Source organism: Furipterus horrens, unplaced genomic scaffold, assembly GCF_987537825.1.
Source record: "Furipterus horrens unplaced genomic scaffold, mFurHor1.1.pri manual_scaffold_10, whole genome shotgun sequence".
In the NCBI taxonomy this organism is placed as follows: Eukaryota; Metazoa; Chordata; class Mammalia; order Chiroptera; family Furipteridae; genus Furipterus; species Furipterus horrens.
In genome coordinates, this window is record NW_028327180.1 from 73,238,230 (window position 1) to 73,259,680 (window position 21,451).

Consider the following 21,451-nt stretch of genomic DNA (forward strand, 5'->3'; position numbering starts at 1 on the left):
AGTGTAAAACAAATAATTCATGTATGGAAGTGCCCCAGACTCTGAGCCAGGAGAGGGAGGGTAGGCATGTCATTCCCCTGAGCTTCCAGCTCACAGCTGGTAGCAGAGTGTGCCAGGCCTGCTCTCCAAACCTCTTCACCATCTGTGACCCACCCCAGGCCCAAGGGGCCTTCACAGGAATTTGTTAGGCAAATGTCTTACAGCTTCCTTATTTAAAGCTAATCCTCTGACATGCTTCCAAAAGCTATGATCTAAAGAACTCTAGAAGTTCCTTGATTTTCCCCCTTGTTTTTCTTCATCTCCAATCTACCTCCCATGGCTGCTCAGCATTAACTAACATTAGTCTCTTCTGATAAATCTGCTTACAATGTAAATGGGAAATTCTCTCAATCCATCTCTCTTTTTTGTTTTTTGCTTTTTCCTGTGCATATGCATCACTTTCCTCAAGCTTATCACGAATTCAGAATGTGAAACTGGGGATATTAATAAAAAGACAGCAATACATATGGCAATGAAAATGCATCACAAAAATACAGGAGGGACGACTACTATTAACTCAGTTTGTATTAGTTCTAAAAGTTCTAGCTACAAAGTAGTTATGTAAGAAGATAACAATTCATCATTATTTATGGGACAAAATTTTAGCTTCTGAAATCCAAGTTTAAAGTTTCACAAAGCAGATATCCCGATTATTTCAGCATGCTTATGGAGACAAACACACTATACAAACACATCCACACCTTCATGCACTGTCTAATAATTTATAAACATTCTTCATAATAATGAGCAAGCTGGTCTTATGCCCACTTAAAACTAGTGTATTTACTAATATCTCTTGCATGTACAGTAAGCCATCCACTTTCCAAGGCTTTTGTAGCTATTGCAAACTAAATTTTAGACCCAGAAAATGAACATGTGCTTTGGAATATGTTGACATATTGCCATTTAACTTAAATACACGAGGGGCTTGAAGAGGCTGCTTCACATCTCATCAAAACCTTAGGAATTATCAATAGGGAATGAAAAGATATAGGTTGCTAAATGCTGGGAAACCCTCTTACAATGAATTCACACTATGTCAAGAAAGGTGACTAATAGGACAGTTCTCAATCACAGCTTGGTCTGGTCTTCAGCATAATGCCACATCCCTAATCCACCCATTTTAATATCTCCCTGGTCCAACCAAACAAAAATTGCTTCTTTGTCTCTCTGCTTACCACCATTCATTTCCTCTGACAGCCCCTACAGAAGAGTCACCACATCAAATAGCCAAAGCAAACTTGCGCTTCAGGGTGAGGTCCACACTCTTCGGCTTTATTACCTCTGCCACGAATTTCCAGAATTCCCACTGAACATGAGATCAGTGCCATCACTAGAAACATTAACTGGATAATTTTCACTGTAGACAGTTCAAGGTATAAACAGGAACAGCACATAGAGGTGACCACTGTGGTGACAGTGCCCAGAGGTTCCAGAGCTTTTTGAAAAACAACACTCCTATAGCATTTCAAAAGAGAACTTTCCCTTTGTTCTGTATAGAAAACAGCAGAGGCCATTTCTCCTTGAATCTCAATGTTATGCCCTATAGTATCATTTTATTCTCAAGCCTATACTATTCCTCTGCAGAGCTGTACCTGAACCTCAAATAGTAAAGACTAATCCTCATTTCTCAATTTTATGATCAAGTCTTCATATATCAGAAAAGAAAATGGAAAATAAAACAGTTCTCTGGCACCAGTTTTCCAGAGAGGAAACATAGCAGATTACAATCAGATCACAAGTACTATATATACTCATTTGTCAGATAACCCCTGTCACTGTTAATAACCTAATAATGCCATGCACATGATACTGGGGGTAGGGGAATGTAAAAAATGCATGACTTTGTGGAAGCTCCCCTGACTACTATCTCACCTCATTTTGAGAAACAGCCTCATTTTTTAGGATAATCAGGTTCCCGGTACTCTGTCCACTTTGGCCTGTGAGGTGCCTGTTGTCACTTGCTGCTGCTTGGGCTCCCCCAGGCCCAGGTCCTGTCTGTGCCCCTGTGTTGTAAAACATAAAAGTGTCACTCCCTGAGCCTGCTGTCAGACAGGCCTTGTAGCAATAGGTCTTGGTGAGGGAGCCATTCCCTCTCACTTCAATGAAGTGAGGCTGCACTTTGAGGCCGTGCGGTATCCTGGCATCAATATTGTTATTGGCCTGTTTGTACAGTTCTGCAGGGCACCGCTCCCTCACTCCACAGAAGCCTCCACAGCACGCAGTGCCATAGGCGGTGTAACGGTAGCACTTGATGATGCTCAAAACAATGATTGTCAAAAGAAATATAAAAGATACTGTGCTTAATGCTATTATGAGATAAAGTGTAATTTCAGAGTATGTCCGAGGACTCCGAACATGTCTCTGAGTATCAGGGAGGATTTTGGAAACTCTATCCACCACAGCTACTGTAATGGACACAGAGGCTGATAGTGATGGCTCTCCATTGTCTCGGACCACCACGGTCAGGTTGAAAGTGGTTCCGCTCTCATCTCCCATCTTCCTGGTAGTCCTAATTTCTCCAGTGTGTAGTTCCACTTTAAAGAGCTCCAGGTCAGAAGTCTGGGCCAGATGGTAAAAGAGCCAAGCATTTTGCCCAGAGTCTGAGTCCATGGCTATGACTTTCGTGACCAGGTAGCCAGCAGGGGCAGTCCGAGGCACCATCTCAATGGCTGCTGACGAATTGGTTGAGGTAGGGTACAAGATATAAGGGGCATGGTCATTCATGTCCACCACATACACATTGGCGGTCACAGTGCTGCTCAGTGGTGGGCTCCCCTTGTCCTGAGCTTCCACAGTCACAAAGAACTCCCGAAATTTCTCATAATCAAAGGAGTTGACAGCATAAAGGCTGCCACTGGCACTGTCAATGGAGACATAGGAAGTGACTGGCAGCCCTTGAATCTCCCTCTCCAGGAGGGAGTAGGTCACCTCTGCATTCTCCTTTTCATCTGGGTCTGTGGCTTGCACAGTGCAGAGCAACACCCCTGGCAAATTGTTCTCTGGGACATAGATGGAGTAAGAGTCCTTCAGGAAGCTTGGTGGATTGTCATTGATGTCTGAGATCTCAACCAGCAGTGTCCGCTGAGATGTAAGCTGTGGTACTCCCCCATCAGTGGCTGTCACTGTGATGTTATAGGCAGCCACCTGCTCCCTGTCCAATGGGCCACTCACTACCAGTGTGTAGGAGTTTCCAAAGCCATTCAGTCGGAAAGGCAGTGTGGCCTCCAGGCCCAAGCTCACTTTCCGGTTGGGGCCTGAGTCTTGGTCATTGACACTGAGAAGGGCCACCACGGTGTTGAGTGCAGCATCCTCAGGCACTGGGCTATACAGGTCTGTCAGTACCACTTCTGGTGCATTATCATTCACGTCCACGATGTCCACCAGCACCTTGCAGTGACCCACCATGGGCACTGGACCTCGGTCAGTCGCCTGCACATAGATCTGATAGGAGGAGGCCTCCTCATAATCCAGCGCTCCACTTACCCGCACTTCTCCTGTGCTGGGGTCGATGCTGAAGAGCTGCCTCTCCCTGTCTGACGTGTAGCTGCTCAAGGAATACCTGAGCTCTCCGTTGGAGCCCTCATCCGGATCTGAGGCATTGAGCTTCACCACCAATGTGCCTGGGGGCGCGTCCTCCCGAAGCTGGGCGCGGTAAGTGGACTGATTGAAAGAGGGAGAATTGTCGTTGGTGTCCAGGACGCGCACGGAGATCTGTGCGGTGCCGGAGCGGGCTGGGCTGCCGCCGTCCACAGCCGTGAGTACCAGGTGGTGCCAGACTGCCTGTTCGCGGTCTAGGCCCTTACGCAGCACCAGCTCCAGCACCTTACTATTTTCCTGCAGGGGTTTCAAGTCCAGCTCGAAGTGCTCGCTGGAGCTGAGCTCGTAGGTCTGCACCGAGTTGGCGCCCACGTCGGGGTCCTGAGCGCTCTCTATGTGAAAGCGCGCTCCGGGCGCAACTGATTCGCTTACCTGAAGCTGATAATCAGACCGCGGGAAGCGCGGCGAGTTGTCATTGATGTCCAGTACCTCCACCTCCACAGCGCTCACCGCCACAGGGCTGTGCGCCAGCACTTCCAAGCTGAGCAGGCAGCGAGGCCGCTGCTCACACAGCGCCTCCCGGTCAATGCGCTCGTTGACGTAGAGCGCTCCGCTTGTCAGGTCCAGCTCCAGATAGCGCGGGCTGGGCGAACCCAGATGGTTAATGCGCAGGCAGCCTGGCCCCAAGCGCCGCAGCTCCAGCCCCAGCGCCCTCGCCACGTTGCCCACGAGCGCGCCAGGTGCCTGCTCCTCCGGCACCGAGTACCGCAGCTGGGAGGCCGCTGGGCCCGGCAGTAGCAGCAGCAGCGGGAGAGACAGCAGCAGCAGCAGGAGCCAGGGCTTGGGCGGCCTGAGTCGTGTGTGCTCTGCCGCCCCAGGTCTGCTGCCCACCAGCTCCATAGCCAGGGCCGGAGGCAGCAGCTTCCCCAGCCGCGCTCCACGCCCGGCCCCGCCTCCGCTTGTGCCCCCCGGCGCCCGCGGTCCACGGCTCACGCGCTAGCAAACACCGGGGGCTGCTGCCCTGGTAGGCCCTCCGGAGGGCTCCTGGCCCCACCGCCCCGCTGGATCCCCATACCCCAGCTCCTCCGCTCTCCCCAGAGTCGCTCAGCTTGGCTTCGCTTCCTGTAGCCTCCGCCGCCGCGGCTGCTCCAGGGAGAGGGAAAAGGAAGAGGGGAGGAGGAGGAGTGCTCGGCTGGTCCCGGTCCGATTCCGCGCCGAGGTGGCGGACGGCAGCCCGCACTGCTCGCGCACTCCAGCTGCTCCAGCCACTCCAGCCCCAACTCCTTCACGCTGGACCCACCGGATCCCCGCAGACCGCGAGAACGCGGCCACTCCCTTCCTCCCTGCCCCCACAGTCCTGCTCTTCCAGCCTTCACAGTCCTTCGACTGCTTAACGGGTCTTGTAAGGAGATTACTGTGGGAAAAGCAGTTATCTCTAGGGCTCGGGCTATCAGCTCCCCAAGAAAAGATTTCCAAGCGCAATTTAGAAAAATAAACGGAAGGCCTTAGCTGAATAGGGCATCCGGGTGGAGGCTCCACGTTCGAAGGAAACAAACGCAGGGGAGGCGCTCTGGGATTACTCTGATGATAGGGATTCATTATTTACCTGACCCCAACATTTTCCCTGGAAAACTCGTAAGTACTGCATAAAGTGTTCAACCCCTATGGCAAAGGGGGTGGGGGGGAAGTGCTGTCTTCTTTCAGAGCAAACCTAAAACTAGCATCCTGGGATTCAACACTAAAGTCTGACCCAAGCCAGGTGGCCCTTCCTTTCAGTGTGTGCCTTGGCAAATAAACAATATTTCAGGTTTTAAAATTCTCTCTTTAAAAATTTGGCCCCATTAAGCTGCAGGCTAAACTCTAATTTGTCCCTTTTGATCATAGTGGGGGAATCTGGTAAAATTTTAAAGAGATTCTTCCCTCGAGCTCTTCCTAATTTTACTTCAAATCTTTTTCATTTATCACCCAAGACATTTGCTTTGTTCTTTCGAGAGTAATTTTTTAAATGTTCTTTAATAGATGACAATGTCTTCAAGAGCCCACAAAACCATTGAATCAAGAGAGTTACTCTTGATCTCCCAAGCCTGGCTGGAATTTGGACTCCGTTAATGTCTGCTGTTATTAAGCAAAATGTGGGAGGCTGGGATTTATTTTACAACAGCCAGCAATTTCAATGGCTGCAGCTCATCTTCCAAAAATATAACACTCCTTTCCATCTCTGAGCTTCAGTTCCCCTAAGACTCCACCTTGTATTGCTGCAGAGGCAACAAAAAGACAACCACTTCTCTTCAGTGAACAAGAAGGCAGAAGAACCACAGGAATCCTTTCCGGCTGTGTCATTGCCTCTGCGTCTCTGTTCTGAACATACACTCTTTATAAGCCCTCTAATCTCTTCCACAGGGGTTTTAAATCCAGTGCCACACATGCAAAAAGTACTCCCTAAAATGCCCTTTCTCTTCTTTGTCTCCTAGCATCTTCATCTGTGGGTCATTTTCTGGCTATGAACTGGAACAAAGCCAGACTAAGACTAATATTTGGCATGCTTTCCTTCTTAAGGGGATAGCTGAAGAGGCCAAGGCAGTGATTCTGACTCCCAGATTTCAAAGGCCTGGACTAGCACATCCCTGCCTTCCACCCACCAAGCACACTCGCTGACAACACTCCCCAACCTAACCAATTGTAGTCCAGAGAAGCTCCAATCTACCTGCTGTCACTGCTGCTTATTCGCCCTCAGTTCCCTCAAGAGTGCAGAGTGGAAAGCAATTTCCATCACATTCTATTCCTGTCTTCTTTCTTAGGTCTCTGGCTTCTCCCTCTCTGTCTGCTTCCTCCCAAAATGTCCCTGTTGTAACTTTGTCTCTGTTTGCTGTGGTAATTTGATCTCAGAAAGCCTTAAACTCTCAAGTGCATGAATTGGCCTTTGTCTTCACCCATTACTTATTTCTGAAAATAAATGGCTTATAAGTGGAATCAAGTTATAAGTTGCCAGGAAGAGTGACCTTTTCTTCCCTGATCTCCTCCCAGGCCCTCACAGTTGCTGCCTCCTCTGCCCACAACTCAGAAACCTGGCCACTGGGTATTGACCACGCATGGCCCTGTGCCCCAGAAAAGATCACAAGCACTTAAGGAAGAGATTAATGGAAGTCCCCAACTGTCACATCTCAGGAGAAAAACCAGGGCTTGTCTTTTAGTAATTTTGTCATCTTCCAGCAAGGACACCTGCCAGGTTGTCCATTTTGATGTGTAAGGGTCACAAGCTTCAACTAGTATTTATTCCCTCAAAGACTGAGAAGGCAAACATAGAACCAACATAAATCAGCCACCTCAAAGACATTGTCCTAAAGAGGTGGTATAATCTATACTTGGTGTAATGATTTAGTTCCTCATGCTATTGTCCTTAGACTCTTGTCAACCTTACAAGTTGGTGAAATGTGATTACTTAGACTACCAGCAAGTGCCCTGTCTACAAATATTAATGCTAATGCTTCAACCACACTATATGTATTTCCTTCCCTTGGATGTTCAAGAAGCCCCTATTACAAAGCAGAATAGCACAGTGATTAGAAACACAAACTTTGGAGCCAGTCACACCCCTGCCAATAACTAACTGTGTGGCCTTAGCCATGTTACTTAGCCTAAGCTTCAGTTTACTCACTTTAATTAGGGACAACAATATTAAGTAAAACTCATTGAGTCATTACAATTACATGAGATGGTGTATATGAAAAAATGTGCGTAGTGACTGACAAGTACAATATTACTATTATTATTAAAATGCAATCATTTATTATCATCAGATAACACTTTAGTTGACAGTCTATATATGGCAAGGCCATTTAGGAATCAAACACAGATAAGCAACTGTAACTAGGCCAGATAGGAAGTCAATGATGATGGGGAAGATGAGTGTACCTCAACATTATGCTTTCCCAATTATTCCTAGAGCTTATCCTATATTCTGAAAACAAAAATCAGTCCCTTTCTATATCACCAAGGAAAAGGGACTGCTGTCATAAGTATTCTTTCAAGGGATTTATTTCCGCACAAGAGATTCACCTTTTCAGGATATGTGAACATACAGTAGTAGAGTTCCCAAACATGCTATCATTTCCGGAGCCCATATAGACTTGGCACAGAGGTACTTAATTTATGTTTTGTTTTTTTTTTTAACAGAGCTGAATTTAGAATTTTACTTGTACAATTGTCTCAAATAGAAATTGCACCCTGGCTGCCGTGGCTCAGTGGATTGAGCGTCAGCCTGTGAGCCAAGTGTCGCTGGTTCGATTCCCAGTCAGGGCACATGACTAGGTTGCACGTCAGGTTCCCAGTTGGGGGCGCGTGAGAGGCAACCACACAGTGATGTTTCTCTCCCTCTCTTTTTCCTTTCCCCTTTCTCTAAAAATAAATAAACAAATAAGTAAATAAATTATTTTTTTAAAAAAAGAAATTGCTTCTTTTTTCTCCCCCTTTTTGAATTTTATATATAATTCAGGGTCCATCTTAAAACCCACCTAATCCATGAAACATTATCTATTCTAAACATAATGGCCTTTTTTCTCTTTCACAGTCTACCACATATCTCTGAGTGTTGACATGTGTCATTCTTTAATTCACCAAAATTCTTTAGTATTATTTCTTTACCTTAATTATAAGCAACTTGCAAGCAGAAGCCGTGTCTTATATTTCTGTATATTCTTCAGAGTGGGAAACCTTATAAGCTCTCAATAATAAGTGATGATTATTTCATTTTCTTCATATCTACTTTTAGCAAATTCAAAAAGCACTGCTTAATTAACTCATTTGCCTTTTGTTATATATGAACAGACCATGTCTAACAGAGAGAAGGCTCAAGAACCTGCAATGATTTTATTATAGTTTTCTCCCTTAAAAATGTGAAAATAAAAGTATTTCTAACCTGGAGAACTAAAACCTACAAATAAAATTGCTGGACTCTAACTAAGACTTTTCCCCAAAGTACTATGTTATTACTCTTTCTATTTTGTATTATAATTATAAAATGAAGGTATTCCTTTCTCATAACTAACAAGTAACAATGATAAGAGAAGTACCGTGGTAAGGCATGGTTGTTTTTACTCCTATGCTAGAAAGGAACTCTGAAATAGTATCCCTCAATTGTATGCCTTAATTGTATTTTTGAAATGCATCTATCATGAGGTTACTGGGCACAGGAGCAAAACCAATCCCAATACATCTGTGTTAAGCCTATAAGAAAAATACTGGCACTCCGTGAGCTCTCCTAATTCACATAAATTTTCCTTTATCTATTATTAGCATCAAAAATTATTTTACCTTAGGGGACCAAACAATCTGGAGCCTTTTGGCCACAGGGCAAGGGGACATACTCATTCACTTGATCAGACTTTGGGCTGACCATTATAAAAATATCTGTCAAATAAGTAAGGGCCTAATTTCCATTTTAAGTTGTGTATTTATTTATATTTTCCACAAACCAAGCACATGATATATAATTTAAAAACAGAGATAAATGAACATCCCAATGTTTAGTCCAAGGTAGTTTTAAAAACTACATCTTATTATGAAGGAACAGGACTTTTGACCTGTATACATCTCCAGAAGGGAAACACTTTCCAATATCATTATAGTGTTCTTTATAGGTAAAGTATCCACTGAATGTGGGAACAACACATTTCTTCCCTGCAGAAGGAATACATTATCTCTTAGGGAGAGATCCTCTAAATGTTTAGTTCTACAATATTTAGTTGATTCTTAACTCAGGCATCAGAAAATTGCTCAGAATTAACAAGAGGACTCAAACTATGTTTGGATGAGTAACAATAAAAAGGGAGGCATACATTGAAAGCTTGGGACAGATTGTAGAATGTTAGCAATAAAATCAAACTATTCAATTATTTTGAGGTTTTGCTTTTCTATCTGTATTCTCAACTGAAATGACCTAACAAAAATCACAGAATGTTAAAGTTTGAGAGATATTTAGAAACTATCCCAACTAAATTTCTTATTTTCATTGAAGAAAATGTTTAAGTGAAACTTGAACCTCAAGAATAGTGAGGAGATACAAAGTACAAAAGTGCTGTAAGTAAATCAAGAGTATGTAGCAAGATAATGATCTTACAAATGTGACCGAAGAAACAAATTTCCTATTTTTAAAGTGTCATTGAGCTTAATCTAAATCCTTTAACACTCTAATATTACTAATGTGGCTGTTTATAAGCACTTAGAAATGAAAACATTCATACTAGACTATTTTTTAACTAAAAACTGGTAACAAAACCAATCACACAGATAAAAAAATTTACATAGGCATTTTAGGTTTTCATTTGCTGAAATCATTGATAAGGGAAATGACACAGGCAAAGTCTATCTGGAATTCACGGAGACATTAAGCAAGGTCCCCTAATATCCTTCCAGACACAATGCAAAAAGAAAGGCTGCAAGACAGGATAGTTAGGTGATTTTATAATTGAATAACTGTGCCAAAGAGTATTTATTAATGGAATGCTTCAACTTGGAAGAAGTCTAGCAGGTAACTGTAGAGAACCATCCACCATTGATCTCACCCCATTCAACATTTTATCAATGACTCATGACAAGGAAGCATCAAGTTTCCAAGCTAATCTAGCAGCAAGTTGAGCGCTCTGGAATACAAATAACAACTGCCTAGGTTAAGTCATGTTTCTAATTCACTAAAATTACTACCAGTATTCTCTCTGAGACTTCATACATGACAGAAATTTGTGAGTTTGTATTTAAGCTAATTTCTGGCTTCTAGTATTACCATTAAAACCTGTTCCAAGTTTCCATTCATCACTTGGGGCCTTTTATTTTAATAGAAAACTTTGTTTGGCCCTGGTTCTCCCCTGCGATTCTTGGGATTTTAGCCACAGAATGAAGTAGGATGGTAATTTGGCACCAAAGAACATTCTTGTTCCCAAGTGGGTTTTAGCCAAAGCATTCATTGATTTGGATACTTTTCTTTTCTATTTCAAAAAAATGTAAATATTGTTGAAGTACCTCGAATTTGAACTGTCTTCCAAGATATGACCTAAGCTCAGTCTAAATGAAGGCCATGGTTTCTCCTTTCTATACGTATTGCGTTTGCTGCTTGGAAAAAACTAAACATTCCTATACCTCTGCCTAAGAAGAGTCAATTCTCAAAAGTTTTTCTTCATATACTCAGGGTATCAAATAATTGTTGGGTTTTGGGGTCCCTCTTGCATCCTGATGCCTTAACACTAACAACTTACATATTATTTCTATACATATTATTTCACTTAATCCTCACAAGAGCCCAAGGAGGTTGGTATTAATGAAGAAACTGGATCCCAAAAAGGCAAAGCAATTTATCAGAATCTCCAGGAAGCTTTTTTCCATGTGTAATACAACATCTGACAATTGCACAAGCAATTTTAATTATGAATCATATCATTCAAAAACCAAATCATTATGTTGTACAGCTGAAACTAATATAATGTTATATGTCAGTTACATGTAAATTATAAAAAAGAATTTCATTATTGGTCTCAAGCTATTATTTCCAAGTATTGTATATGAGATCCTATTCAATATCTTTCACAGCTACATTTTTTTTCTTTTAGAGACTTCAATTGGATCTTCTGTATATGTTCTTTAAATGGTTGACCTTAATAAAATTGTGATGCTAAACAGATTTGTATACTCCAACCTCTTTCAGTACCATCTTCCCCCCTACAATATTTTGCCTAAGTAATGGGGTTTTACAAATGGCTTTGACTTTTCTCATATAAATCCCACTCATGTGTTTCTTGTGATATTTTGTTACATAATTCCTTCAGCAGTTATGTGTATGTTATAAGGAAGATAAAATATAAAACCTCTAAATTAGCCAAGAGGAGTTATACTGTGTTTTCTGTGAATATTAGAAGATACTTTAAGACATTTTTGTAAGGTAATTAATGTTACCTAAAACCTTTCTTTATCAAAGCTCATTTTATCACAGTTATTTAGAATAGACTTATAGATTCTTCAATGTTGTGGTAACCTCAGAAATTTTCCCCAAGCATTCTTTAGATAGTAAGAACTAGAATTAAATCCCACTGGAAATTATAGACCACAATCCCACTTTAAGTGTTTTTTAAATTAAAGATTTTGTTCATTTATTTTTAGAGTGAGAAGAAGGGAGAAAGAGAGGGAGAGAAACATCGACCAATTGTCTCTCAAACATGCCCAGACCACCACAGCCCAGTCATGTGCCCTGACCAGGAATCAACTGGCAACCTTTTGCTTTGTGAGACAATGCCCAACCAACTGAGCCACAGAGGTCAGGGACCATGTCAAGGTTCTTAATCACACTGATGCTTAGATCATGAACCTAGGTCAGAGCCTCTGTAGAAATCCTGCTTGTTGTAAAACCAGACTCACAGATTAGGCTCTACTATTTATAAATTGTGTGTCCTTGGGAAACTTAGTTAATTTCTACAAACCTCGGCTTAATAAAATAAAGAAAATATTGTACTTACTACAGTTGCTGCTGGACATTTACTGAGATGAAGTACATAAAATTTTCATTATATAAATTTTTTATAATTATTAGCCAGAAAAAAGAAGAGGCAGCATGGGCATAGAAGTCTCATGAAATTATCCAAATAACCTGAGGATAAAGGATGGAAATAGAAAAATCCGAGTTTCTGCATACTCTCTTTTTTTCTATCACAAGTAAAGGAAGCATACTCTACCTGACTGACAAAACCGAAAAGGAAAAATCTAGTAATAGTTCTATTTATATGGCATCTCTGAAGTAATGGTCTCAAAGATTTTAAAATCACTTAACCTGATGCATCTACAACTTGAAATTAGTTGATACCAACTTCAGCTTTTCAGTACTGAATAGGAAAAAAAATACACAAAACTCCCCAATTAGATAACATTTTAACTTTTGAATTTTCTTTATCTAAATCTATTGGGTAATTCTCTAATAAATCCCGTTAACCAAAGATAATGGGGTAATAACTTTAACAAAGATATAAAATTGAAGTGTAGAATGGTTTAACAATTTACTAGAAATACAGAGTTGATGTCAAACAGAACTGGGTAAAAACCTCACTTTCTCTCTTTCTAATTTAATATCACATCTATTATAACAAAGTTGTCACCCAAGGATATCCAATATCCTTTATAATTAAAATTTCATCATAGTCTCCCATGATTGGTTTTCTGAAGTACTCTCAAGTTGGACCAGTATTCCTTTGATCCAATTATGATAAGTTCATTTAAAATCTCAACTGTATATGAAACATTTATTGGTTCATAAATCAATGTATACATAGAATGTATAGGACAGCTATATCTCCTAGAATATGTGGACTTAGTGTGCCATAAGCTAGAAGGAATTGAGGAATAAAGGGGATTTTCAAATTACAAAACGTCATGCTTTGCAAGGATCAGTAATGATGGCTTAGAAAGTAACAACTACCCTGATAAAGTCAGACTGCGAGTTTCCTGGGTACAATGATGAATATTGCATCCCTGGATGAAAAACCCAGCTGTAATTCTGGAAAGTTGGCAAATGTAGGTTGGGAGTAGGCACAGCAAACTATCATCAACTATTTCCTATTCTTATTTCCTCACCCCAAATATTCTGAAAGAAGTCACAGAGATATTCAGTATTGTTACAACAGGAAGTGCCAGCCTGGAAATACAGGAAGCCAGTGATCACATTCTTCTTCATAATAACTATTTTTAAAACTTTTATATGTTAAACTAATGAAGCAAGATTTATATTCCAATTCATCAAGCATTTACTTAAAATCTAGTATGTGACAATTCCAGAGCTTAGTGCTTTCACGTATGTCACCAAATTTAATTCTCATTTAAAAAATATTTTAATATCCATCAATGTTATTGAGGCAACATCAAAAGTAATTGGAAAAAAACTGAACTCATAGATACAAAGAACAGATTGGTGGATGCCACAGTGGGGTAGGGAATGGGCAAAATGGGTGATCAAAAGGTACAAACTTCCATTCATAAAATAAGTCACGGTGACTATAGCTAACATACTATATTGTAAATTTGAAAGCTGCTAAAAGAGTGGATCTTAAAAGTTCTCATCACAACGCATAAGAGAAGAAGTGAGGGCTATGCTAAGTGAAATGAAGGTAAATCCACACAAAACCAATGGTGAAGGGAAGGAAACTGGGGTTCAAATCAATGATTTGGAACATAAGGAAGAAAAAGTCAACCAGTGCAGAATGAGGAAGCAAGAATTGAAAAAAATGAGGAAAACTTCCCAAATTATGTGAAGGAGATGGACATACAGGTCCGGGAAGCACGGAGGGTCCTGGGTGAGCTGGACTCAGAGGGGACCACACCAGGATGCATCATGACTGAGATGCCAAAGGTGAAAGATAAAGACAGAATCCTGGGGGCAGCAAGAGAGAGACAAAGAGTTGCCTACAGGGAGGTGCCTATAGGACTGATTTCTCAGAGGACACTTTGCAGGTGGTAAGGGACTGGCAAGCAGTATTCAATGTGATGAAAGGCAACCTGCAACCAAGATTACTCTATCCAGCAAGGTTATCATTTGGAATGGAAGGGCAGATGAAGTGGCTTTTCAGAGAAGGTGAAGCTAAAGGAGTTCATAATCACCAAGCCATTATTATATGAAATGTCAAGGGGACTTACTTAAGAAAAAGAAGATCAAAACTATGAACACTAAAATTACAACAAACCCACAAGTATCAACAACTGAATCTAAAGAATAAAAACAAAATCCACCTAAGCAAACCAGAATAAGAACAGAATCACAGGTATGGGGATCATTGGAGGGTCATCAGCTGGGAGAGGGGAGGGGGAGAAATAGGGAAATGGTGCAGGGACTAAGCATAATCGGTTGGTGCAAAATAGACAGGGGAATGTTAAGAATAATATAGGAAAGGGTGAAGCCAAAGAACTTATATGCACGACGCATGGACATGAACTAAGTGGGGTGGGATTGCTGGAGGGAAGAGGGGTACTGGGTAGAGGGGAGCAAAGGGGAAAAAATTGGAACTACTGTAACAACATAATCAATAAAATATACTTAAAAATTAAATAGAAATAAAAGTTCTCATCACAAGAAAAAATTTTAACTATGTATGGTGATGCTAACTAAGCTGATTCTGCTGATCATTTTGCAATATATATATATATAGAGAGAGAGAGAGAGAATCATTATGATGTACACTTGGAATTAACTTACTGTTATATGTTAATTATATCTCAATGAAAAAATTTAATGAAGTAAACCCTATAGGCAAGCAAGAACCATTTATAATTTTCCAGCAATTCTTGTTCATAATTTATCTTAAAAGGCAGTATAGTTTGAATGTTCCTGGATTTAGATAAGCTCAGTGGTTTTCAAGTTTTAGTGTCCATGATAATTTCCTAATAGAGTGATAACAGTACAACTAGGAAAATTATACTTGGAAAGATTTATGTGATTTTTCAAGCTTATTATTACTTAAACATAATATTCACCATACACACTTGCTTTGGAACCTAACCCTTGAGTAACTTATTGCACTGTATTTTTATTTATTTTTACCTTCTATTTTTTTTTGTTATTTTGAAATCTCAATGTATAAAGAAAAAAATATTGCCTTAAGTTAACTCTCAAAATCTTAACTGCACAGATAAATCAGAACAAAACAATCTCACTACATTGTTATTAAAATAAAACATGTCCACTTTCTAATGCTGAGGAAATTTTCATTCATTCAACATTTACTGAGTATTAATTGTGTGACAAGGACTGAACTAAAACCCTAAACTTCTGAAGCACTTTCCTGGTACCATTAATGTAGAGTGTTAATTTATATATTTTATTAAAGCTATATGTACATAATTTAGGCCCTGGCTGGTTTAGCTCAGTGGATTGAGCGTCGGCCTGCGAGCTAAGTGTCGCTGGTTCGATCTTCCAGTCAGGGCACATCAGAGAAGGAAAACTCTGACTCCAAAAAACCTCCGCTGCCTTGCGGCATACCTCTTCAGGGGAAAGGCTAAGGGAGTAAACCCCGACAGAAAATCCGGAGCCGGAGTCCCTAAGGCGGTTTGACGTTGTAGTCAACACCGGCAACTCCTGCGGCGCACCTGAAGCCAAGCTGTATCGACTCGTCTTTCCCTTGGACCCTTCAGCTGCGAAGAGAGGGGGGGTCTGCTGCATGGGCAACAGCAGACCCTCCATATTACCCTGCCCAGGCTCTGTAGCTTCAGCTTCACTGGAGAGGACACTCCAGCGTCATCGCAAGATGTCGATTCAACACGGGAGGAGACAGATACCATGTCACTCCCGAGTCGGACTGCACAGCCATTCTCGGCGGTGCAGATAGACTCTTAAGAAGCTACACCATCGTCTCTCGAGACGGACGGCTGCCGACGACGACAATGTACATAATTTATCTCCCCTGCTCAACATGCTTAAGGACAGGGTTCACTCATTCATTCTACAAATGTTGATTGAATGACTATTATGTGTCAGATTTTGATAGCTACTGGAGGCACCGAGGCAAAAGAAATAGGCATGATATTGATCATCATGGAGTAGTGCACTGAGGAAGGTGGAGGCTAAACAAGTAAATAAATAAAAAGTAGGTAAGAAGAGCGATAAATGTCATAAGAGAAATAAGAAATAATGATAAAGGATGTTTGAAGGAATTCTACTTAGATATAGATATCAGGGAAGGCCTTTCTGGGAAGATGACATTGAAACTAACCTGAAGGATGAAAAGAGGCCAGCCATGGAAAGAAGAGTGAGGAGAGCATTCCCTGCTGAGGCAACAGCAAGTGTGAGAGCACTCACGTAGGAATAGCCAGGGTATGCTTGAAGACTAGAAAGGTAGCCAGTATGGCTAAAGCATAGGGAACAATCGGAATGTGGCAGAGATGGGTGAGAAACAACCAGAGGCCAGATTTTAAAGTCTTACATGTGATCATAAAGAGTTTGGATTCTGTGCCATTTATTCCAAGGTAAGCCACTGTAGCTTTTAATAAGGGGTGTGAGATAGTATCAAAATTGCTGTATGGAGAATGGTCTTCAGAGAGTAGGGGTGGGGTAAGGGTGAGGGAAAACCAGTTCCAAGGTAATTGCATCCATCCAGAGGAAATAAGATGGTGACGTGGACCAAGGTAATGGTTGTCTGTGGAAGATGGACACCTGTTGGCTAAATTTCAGAGACAGAATTTACAGGACTGATTAATGAGAGGACAAATTCCCCTTGACAGAGGAAGCTGTCCACCACAACTTCCCAGTTTCTGGAAAGAAAGACTAAGTGAAAAATGGTATCAGTTTCTAAAAATACTGTGGGAGGAGATGGATTGAGCAGGTCTGGAAATCATGGTTCAATTTTAGGCATGTGTGAACTGCCCGTGAGAAAGCCAAGCGGAGATGTGAGGTAATAGGGTATGAGAGTTTGAAGCTCAGCAGAAGGGCCTGGGCTGAAGAAGTTCAAGTGCCAAATGAGTAAACATTTTCGGAATGAATGCAGACACTGGACAAACTGGCAGCGGTTATCCTTCAGCCTTTAACAGCACCTCCTATCCTAGCCTTACTCTCCTTTTCTACTGCAGCCGATGCTCCTTATTTCTTCAACGTAGGCCCCTTCCTGAAGTGGTTATGAAGTTGTTTGAAATCAATGACCTACTCAAAGGAAAGGGTACTGGGTGCTCTGGATATTCCTAGAAGCAACCGATGAAGGCAAAAACATCTGGGGACCACTAGCCAGTAAAAGTATATTTTCTTATACTGATATATATTTTTAAAAGCCTCTCTTGTTCACATAAGTGCTTTGTGAATAGTGAATACAAGTAGCCATAGGTTTCAGAGTTTTGAAAGAAATAAATTTCTGTTATAGTTCTTGGGTGGTTTATTTTTACTTTTCTTGGTCTTCTATTTATTTTATTTAAGTTCAATAATATTAAAAATAATACTGATTGTACAAAATCCAGTTCTTCCAGAATTTTTAAAAGCAAAAAAAACAGTGAGCTCCTTCAAATCTTTTTCTCCTGTAGATCACACCATTAACAGATAATTATAATTATATCCCTCCAGACTGTTACCTATGCATGTACAAATGTATAAATTTATATACTTTACCAAAATGTAACCACACTCTACACACTATAATGCAACTTTGCTTTTCATTTTTACTTAATATATATGACGGACATCTTTTCGTGTCAGTACATACAATTCTGTTTTATTCTTAGTAATGGCTGCATAATATTCATTGTATGGATATTTCATAATTTATTTTTACCCTGTGATTGAATATTTAGGTACATTTCCAGAAGTATGTGCATGTATATGCCTGTGTGTTTGTTTATTCTGAGAGGTGCTTAGTTAGAAGTATGCACATTTTAATTTTAGTTAGACATGCCAAAATGTTTCCCCAATTTTTTCGTGCTAATTTTTACTCTCAATCAACGATAAATCAGTCAATTCACTTACTTCTGATTTGTCTCCAAAATTCTTAATTCATAATGAAACACAGAATTATGTTCACAGCAATATTTTGTTTTCCTTAATAGAAAGGTCTCATATTATAATGTAATTCATATGACTCTCACAAATACCTAAATGCTCACTGAGAAAGTCATCTCACTGCTTTGACCTTTCCCCTCTTTTCTTTTTCCTCCACTTTATACATTGTTCATAGAGAGTTTTATTCACACTCCAGGCTTCAATGATCATTTTTATGCAGATGATTCGAAGTCTATATTTAGAATTCAGACCACCCTCAGATCAACAAATTCAACTGACTACTGACTACCTCTGCCTAGATGACATTTCCAAACTGAACTCATCATTTGTATGAACCTTTATATCATCTATTTATTTTACTATTATCCCTCACATTTACTAATGCAGACCTAAGTCTACCGCTTATATTATATTAAATTACTTCTCTCTAGCCTCAGTTTAAATCTTCATCTTTCTTACCTGAATATCTTAATGGTAGTTTAATCTCCCTTCCTCCACAGTAGCCCTATCCAATGGATACTATATAATATTACTAATGATGTTTTACCAAAATTTAATCCTGATAATGGAACTTCTACATCTTAAACTGTTACAATTTTTAAAAAATTTTTACTGCATGCTATTCTTAGAGGTAAATTTAAGGTAAAATAATAATTCCATTGGAATTTTCATTGACACAGGGCCAAAGCCAACTAATTTGGAGAAAATATGCTTTTGTAACATTCCATCTAAGAATACATTATACCACTCTATATAAGATTTTTAAATAACTTTCAACAAAATTTTACACTTTTCTTTCACATTTCTCATTAAAGTCATTCCTAGGTATTTCATGTTTATGGGTGTTCTGAATGAGACCTCACTTTGTTTTATTTTATATATATTTTTACTGTTGGAAAGTATAAAAGCTATAATTATTTGGATGCACATCATCTACCTTGGCACCTTTATATGATTTGGTGCAAGACAATTAAAATAATTTTTAATCAACTTACTTTGATTTCCTAAGTACACAGTTTGCCATTCTTAATAAATGTGCATATTAATGTAAACATAATTTATATAGTCATATTTTTAAATCTTGAAATAGTTCAAATTATAATCCATATTATTAGTGGAATGTATTAGTCATTAAAATTATGCTGACAAAGAGTTTAATAACATAAGACCTTTTGAAACAATATTTAGTGAGTGAAGATCATGAATTTAAAATGCATATGCTTTCCTAAATTTTACATCACTCATTTAAAAAGATAAATTAACTTTATAATAAAATACCATATCCTTATATATAATTACAACTATTTTTTTAATATGCATGGAACACTTTTTTTTTTTAAGAAGCTATAGAAACATATAATTGTGACTATACTTGGATATTGGGATTGCAGATAATTTGTTTTCCTAAAATGTCTGAAATGATCATGTAATAAATACCCTTTAATGGGAAATTTATTTTTAGGTCTTTTTTCATCCTCACTGGGTCCCTATCTCCTCATGATAAAGTCTAAAATGCAAGCATTTCATTGAAGAATCTTCTTAATTTGATTCTTCTGTAACTTTCTAGCTTCAGCTTCATCCCTGCTTACTCGTTTACATTATGCTCTGGCCAAATCAAACTATTTTTAGCTTCTCTTATGCTTTCTCATTCCTCTAGGCCTTTACGGTGCTTGCTATACCTCAAACAGTTATTCTCCACTCTGCCTCCTTGCTTCCCAAATCATCCATTAACATTCTGCTAAAAAGATGTCTTACATGGAAAGATTTCCTTGCCTGCCCCCACACTCCATCAAACACCATGCTGAGTTAGATGCTTCCCTTCTGTGCTTCCTGGAGAACACGTATTTGTTTCAGTTGTAGCTGAAAACTGACTATATCATAATTGATGGTTGACTTGTTTATTGTTGAATATTTTTAATGTTAGAGATTATAAATTATTTATCTCCACATTGAGTGTCTCATGCTCAAAAAATATGTTACATGACATGACTAGAATAGAGATATACAGAAATTGTTTTATGTCAGGTAAAGCCACAAATACCACCTTTAATAAAATTTTATTATCTCTGAATGTTTTAGGTGAAAGCGTGTGCTCTTTTCGTTCAGTTACTACGTGTTTCATAGTAGATATGCTCTCTAAATTTCTTTCTAAAATTAATGAGATTTAAACCTCCCTATTGGGGTTTGGATAAAATTAAGATACTGTTGTTTTCAAAGGAAAAGTAATTCAAATATTTTAAAATATACATAAAAGCATTTTTATATTACTTAGATGTAATCTGCTAGTGATAAAACTGTATGATAAGGAATTTCAGGTAATGACAGCCTAAATTATTCAGAGCTGACACCCTACTAAAAGCAACTAAATACTCTGGATAAATTATTAAAACAATTATCTTAAAAGAACTGAAAATCTGACAAGATAATGGGGAAGCGCAAGAACAAATTCTGGAGGGAACATAAACCCAGATTGGTGAGCAGAATATTGAACTTTCTTTTTGTTCTAAAAGAATTGGCTGATGTAAAGTTGGACATAAATTCAGATAACTTGTGGGGTAAGGAAAACAGAAATTAAGGACCAGGATGTATATGAGATAAGGAACCTTATAGCATCTACATTAACCAGGAACCCCAAGGACTATACTCTCCAAGTGACGGTGTACCAAAACTAAACCTTCTATCCTCTAGCCCAAAGAACTGCCAGGGAGCTTGACGGGGCACCAACCAGGTCAGAAGGAAAAAAGGAAAGTAAAAAAAAAAAAAAATCCTATAAACTTGTAGTTGGATACTGTATGTCCTAGGTATACATGGCCATCTAAGAAGTCAAGGATCCTCAAGTCTTGAACTTGTTTTAAAGTGGTTTACAACTGGTAGTATTCAGATGTAAATAAAAGTCTATCCTAAAGGAAGACACTTCCACTTAAGATCTCGGAATATTCTGGAACATATTGTTTTCAGGTTAATGATCATTACAAGTCAAAATAAAATCTGCTACACATGGGAGAAACAAGATGGCGGAGGAGTAAGTGGAAGCTACACTAACTTCCTCCCAGAACTAGTCTGGATTTACAACGTAATTTTGCAGAACTCATCTGGAATAACCAACCGAACACCAGCTGGAGAGAAGTCTTATAACCACGTAGAGACAGAAAAGGCCGCTACATCACAACGTGACCGGTAGGGAGTGCGGAGACCCGGAAGGGCTGGCTGGGCTCACACGGGTGGCAGCTGAAGGGACTGAGAAACAGCTCAGCAGCCGGGGATTCCCCCTGAGAAGGGCAGTGTCTAAACCCCCAGCTGAACTTCCCAGCCTACAGCAACAGAGTGGAAAGTAAAATAGTATCCAGCTGAGAAAAGTGAAAAGCCACAGGGTTT

At 39.8% G+C, this 21,451-nt stretch overlaps 1 protein-coding gene across 3 annotated transcripts in view; it reads right to left on the reverse strand.

The window, feature by feature from the left end:
- Nucleotides 1–21,451, reverse strand: part of LOC150000651 (protocadherin alpha-C2) — a 122,788-nt gene that overhangs the window by 37,204 nt on the left and 64,133 nt on the right. Inside the window, exon 1 of one of the 3 annotated variants that reach the window (XM_090288157.1) lies at nt 1,915–4,479. The exons of the other annotated variants lie outside the window; for them this stretch is intronic. Within the exon in view, the coding sequence (XP_090144283.1) occupies nt 1,915–4,479 (2,565 nt within the window). Of the gene's footprint in view, nt 1–1,914; nt 4,480–21,451 lie in introns of those variants that run through there. 3 annotated transcript variants of the gene reach the window in all.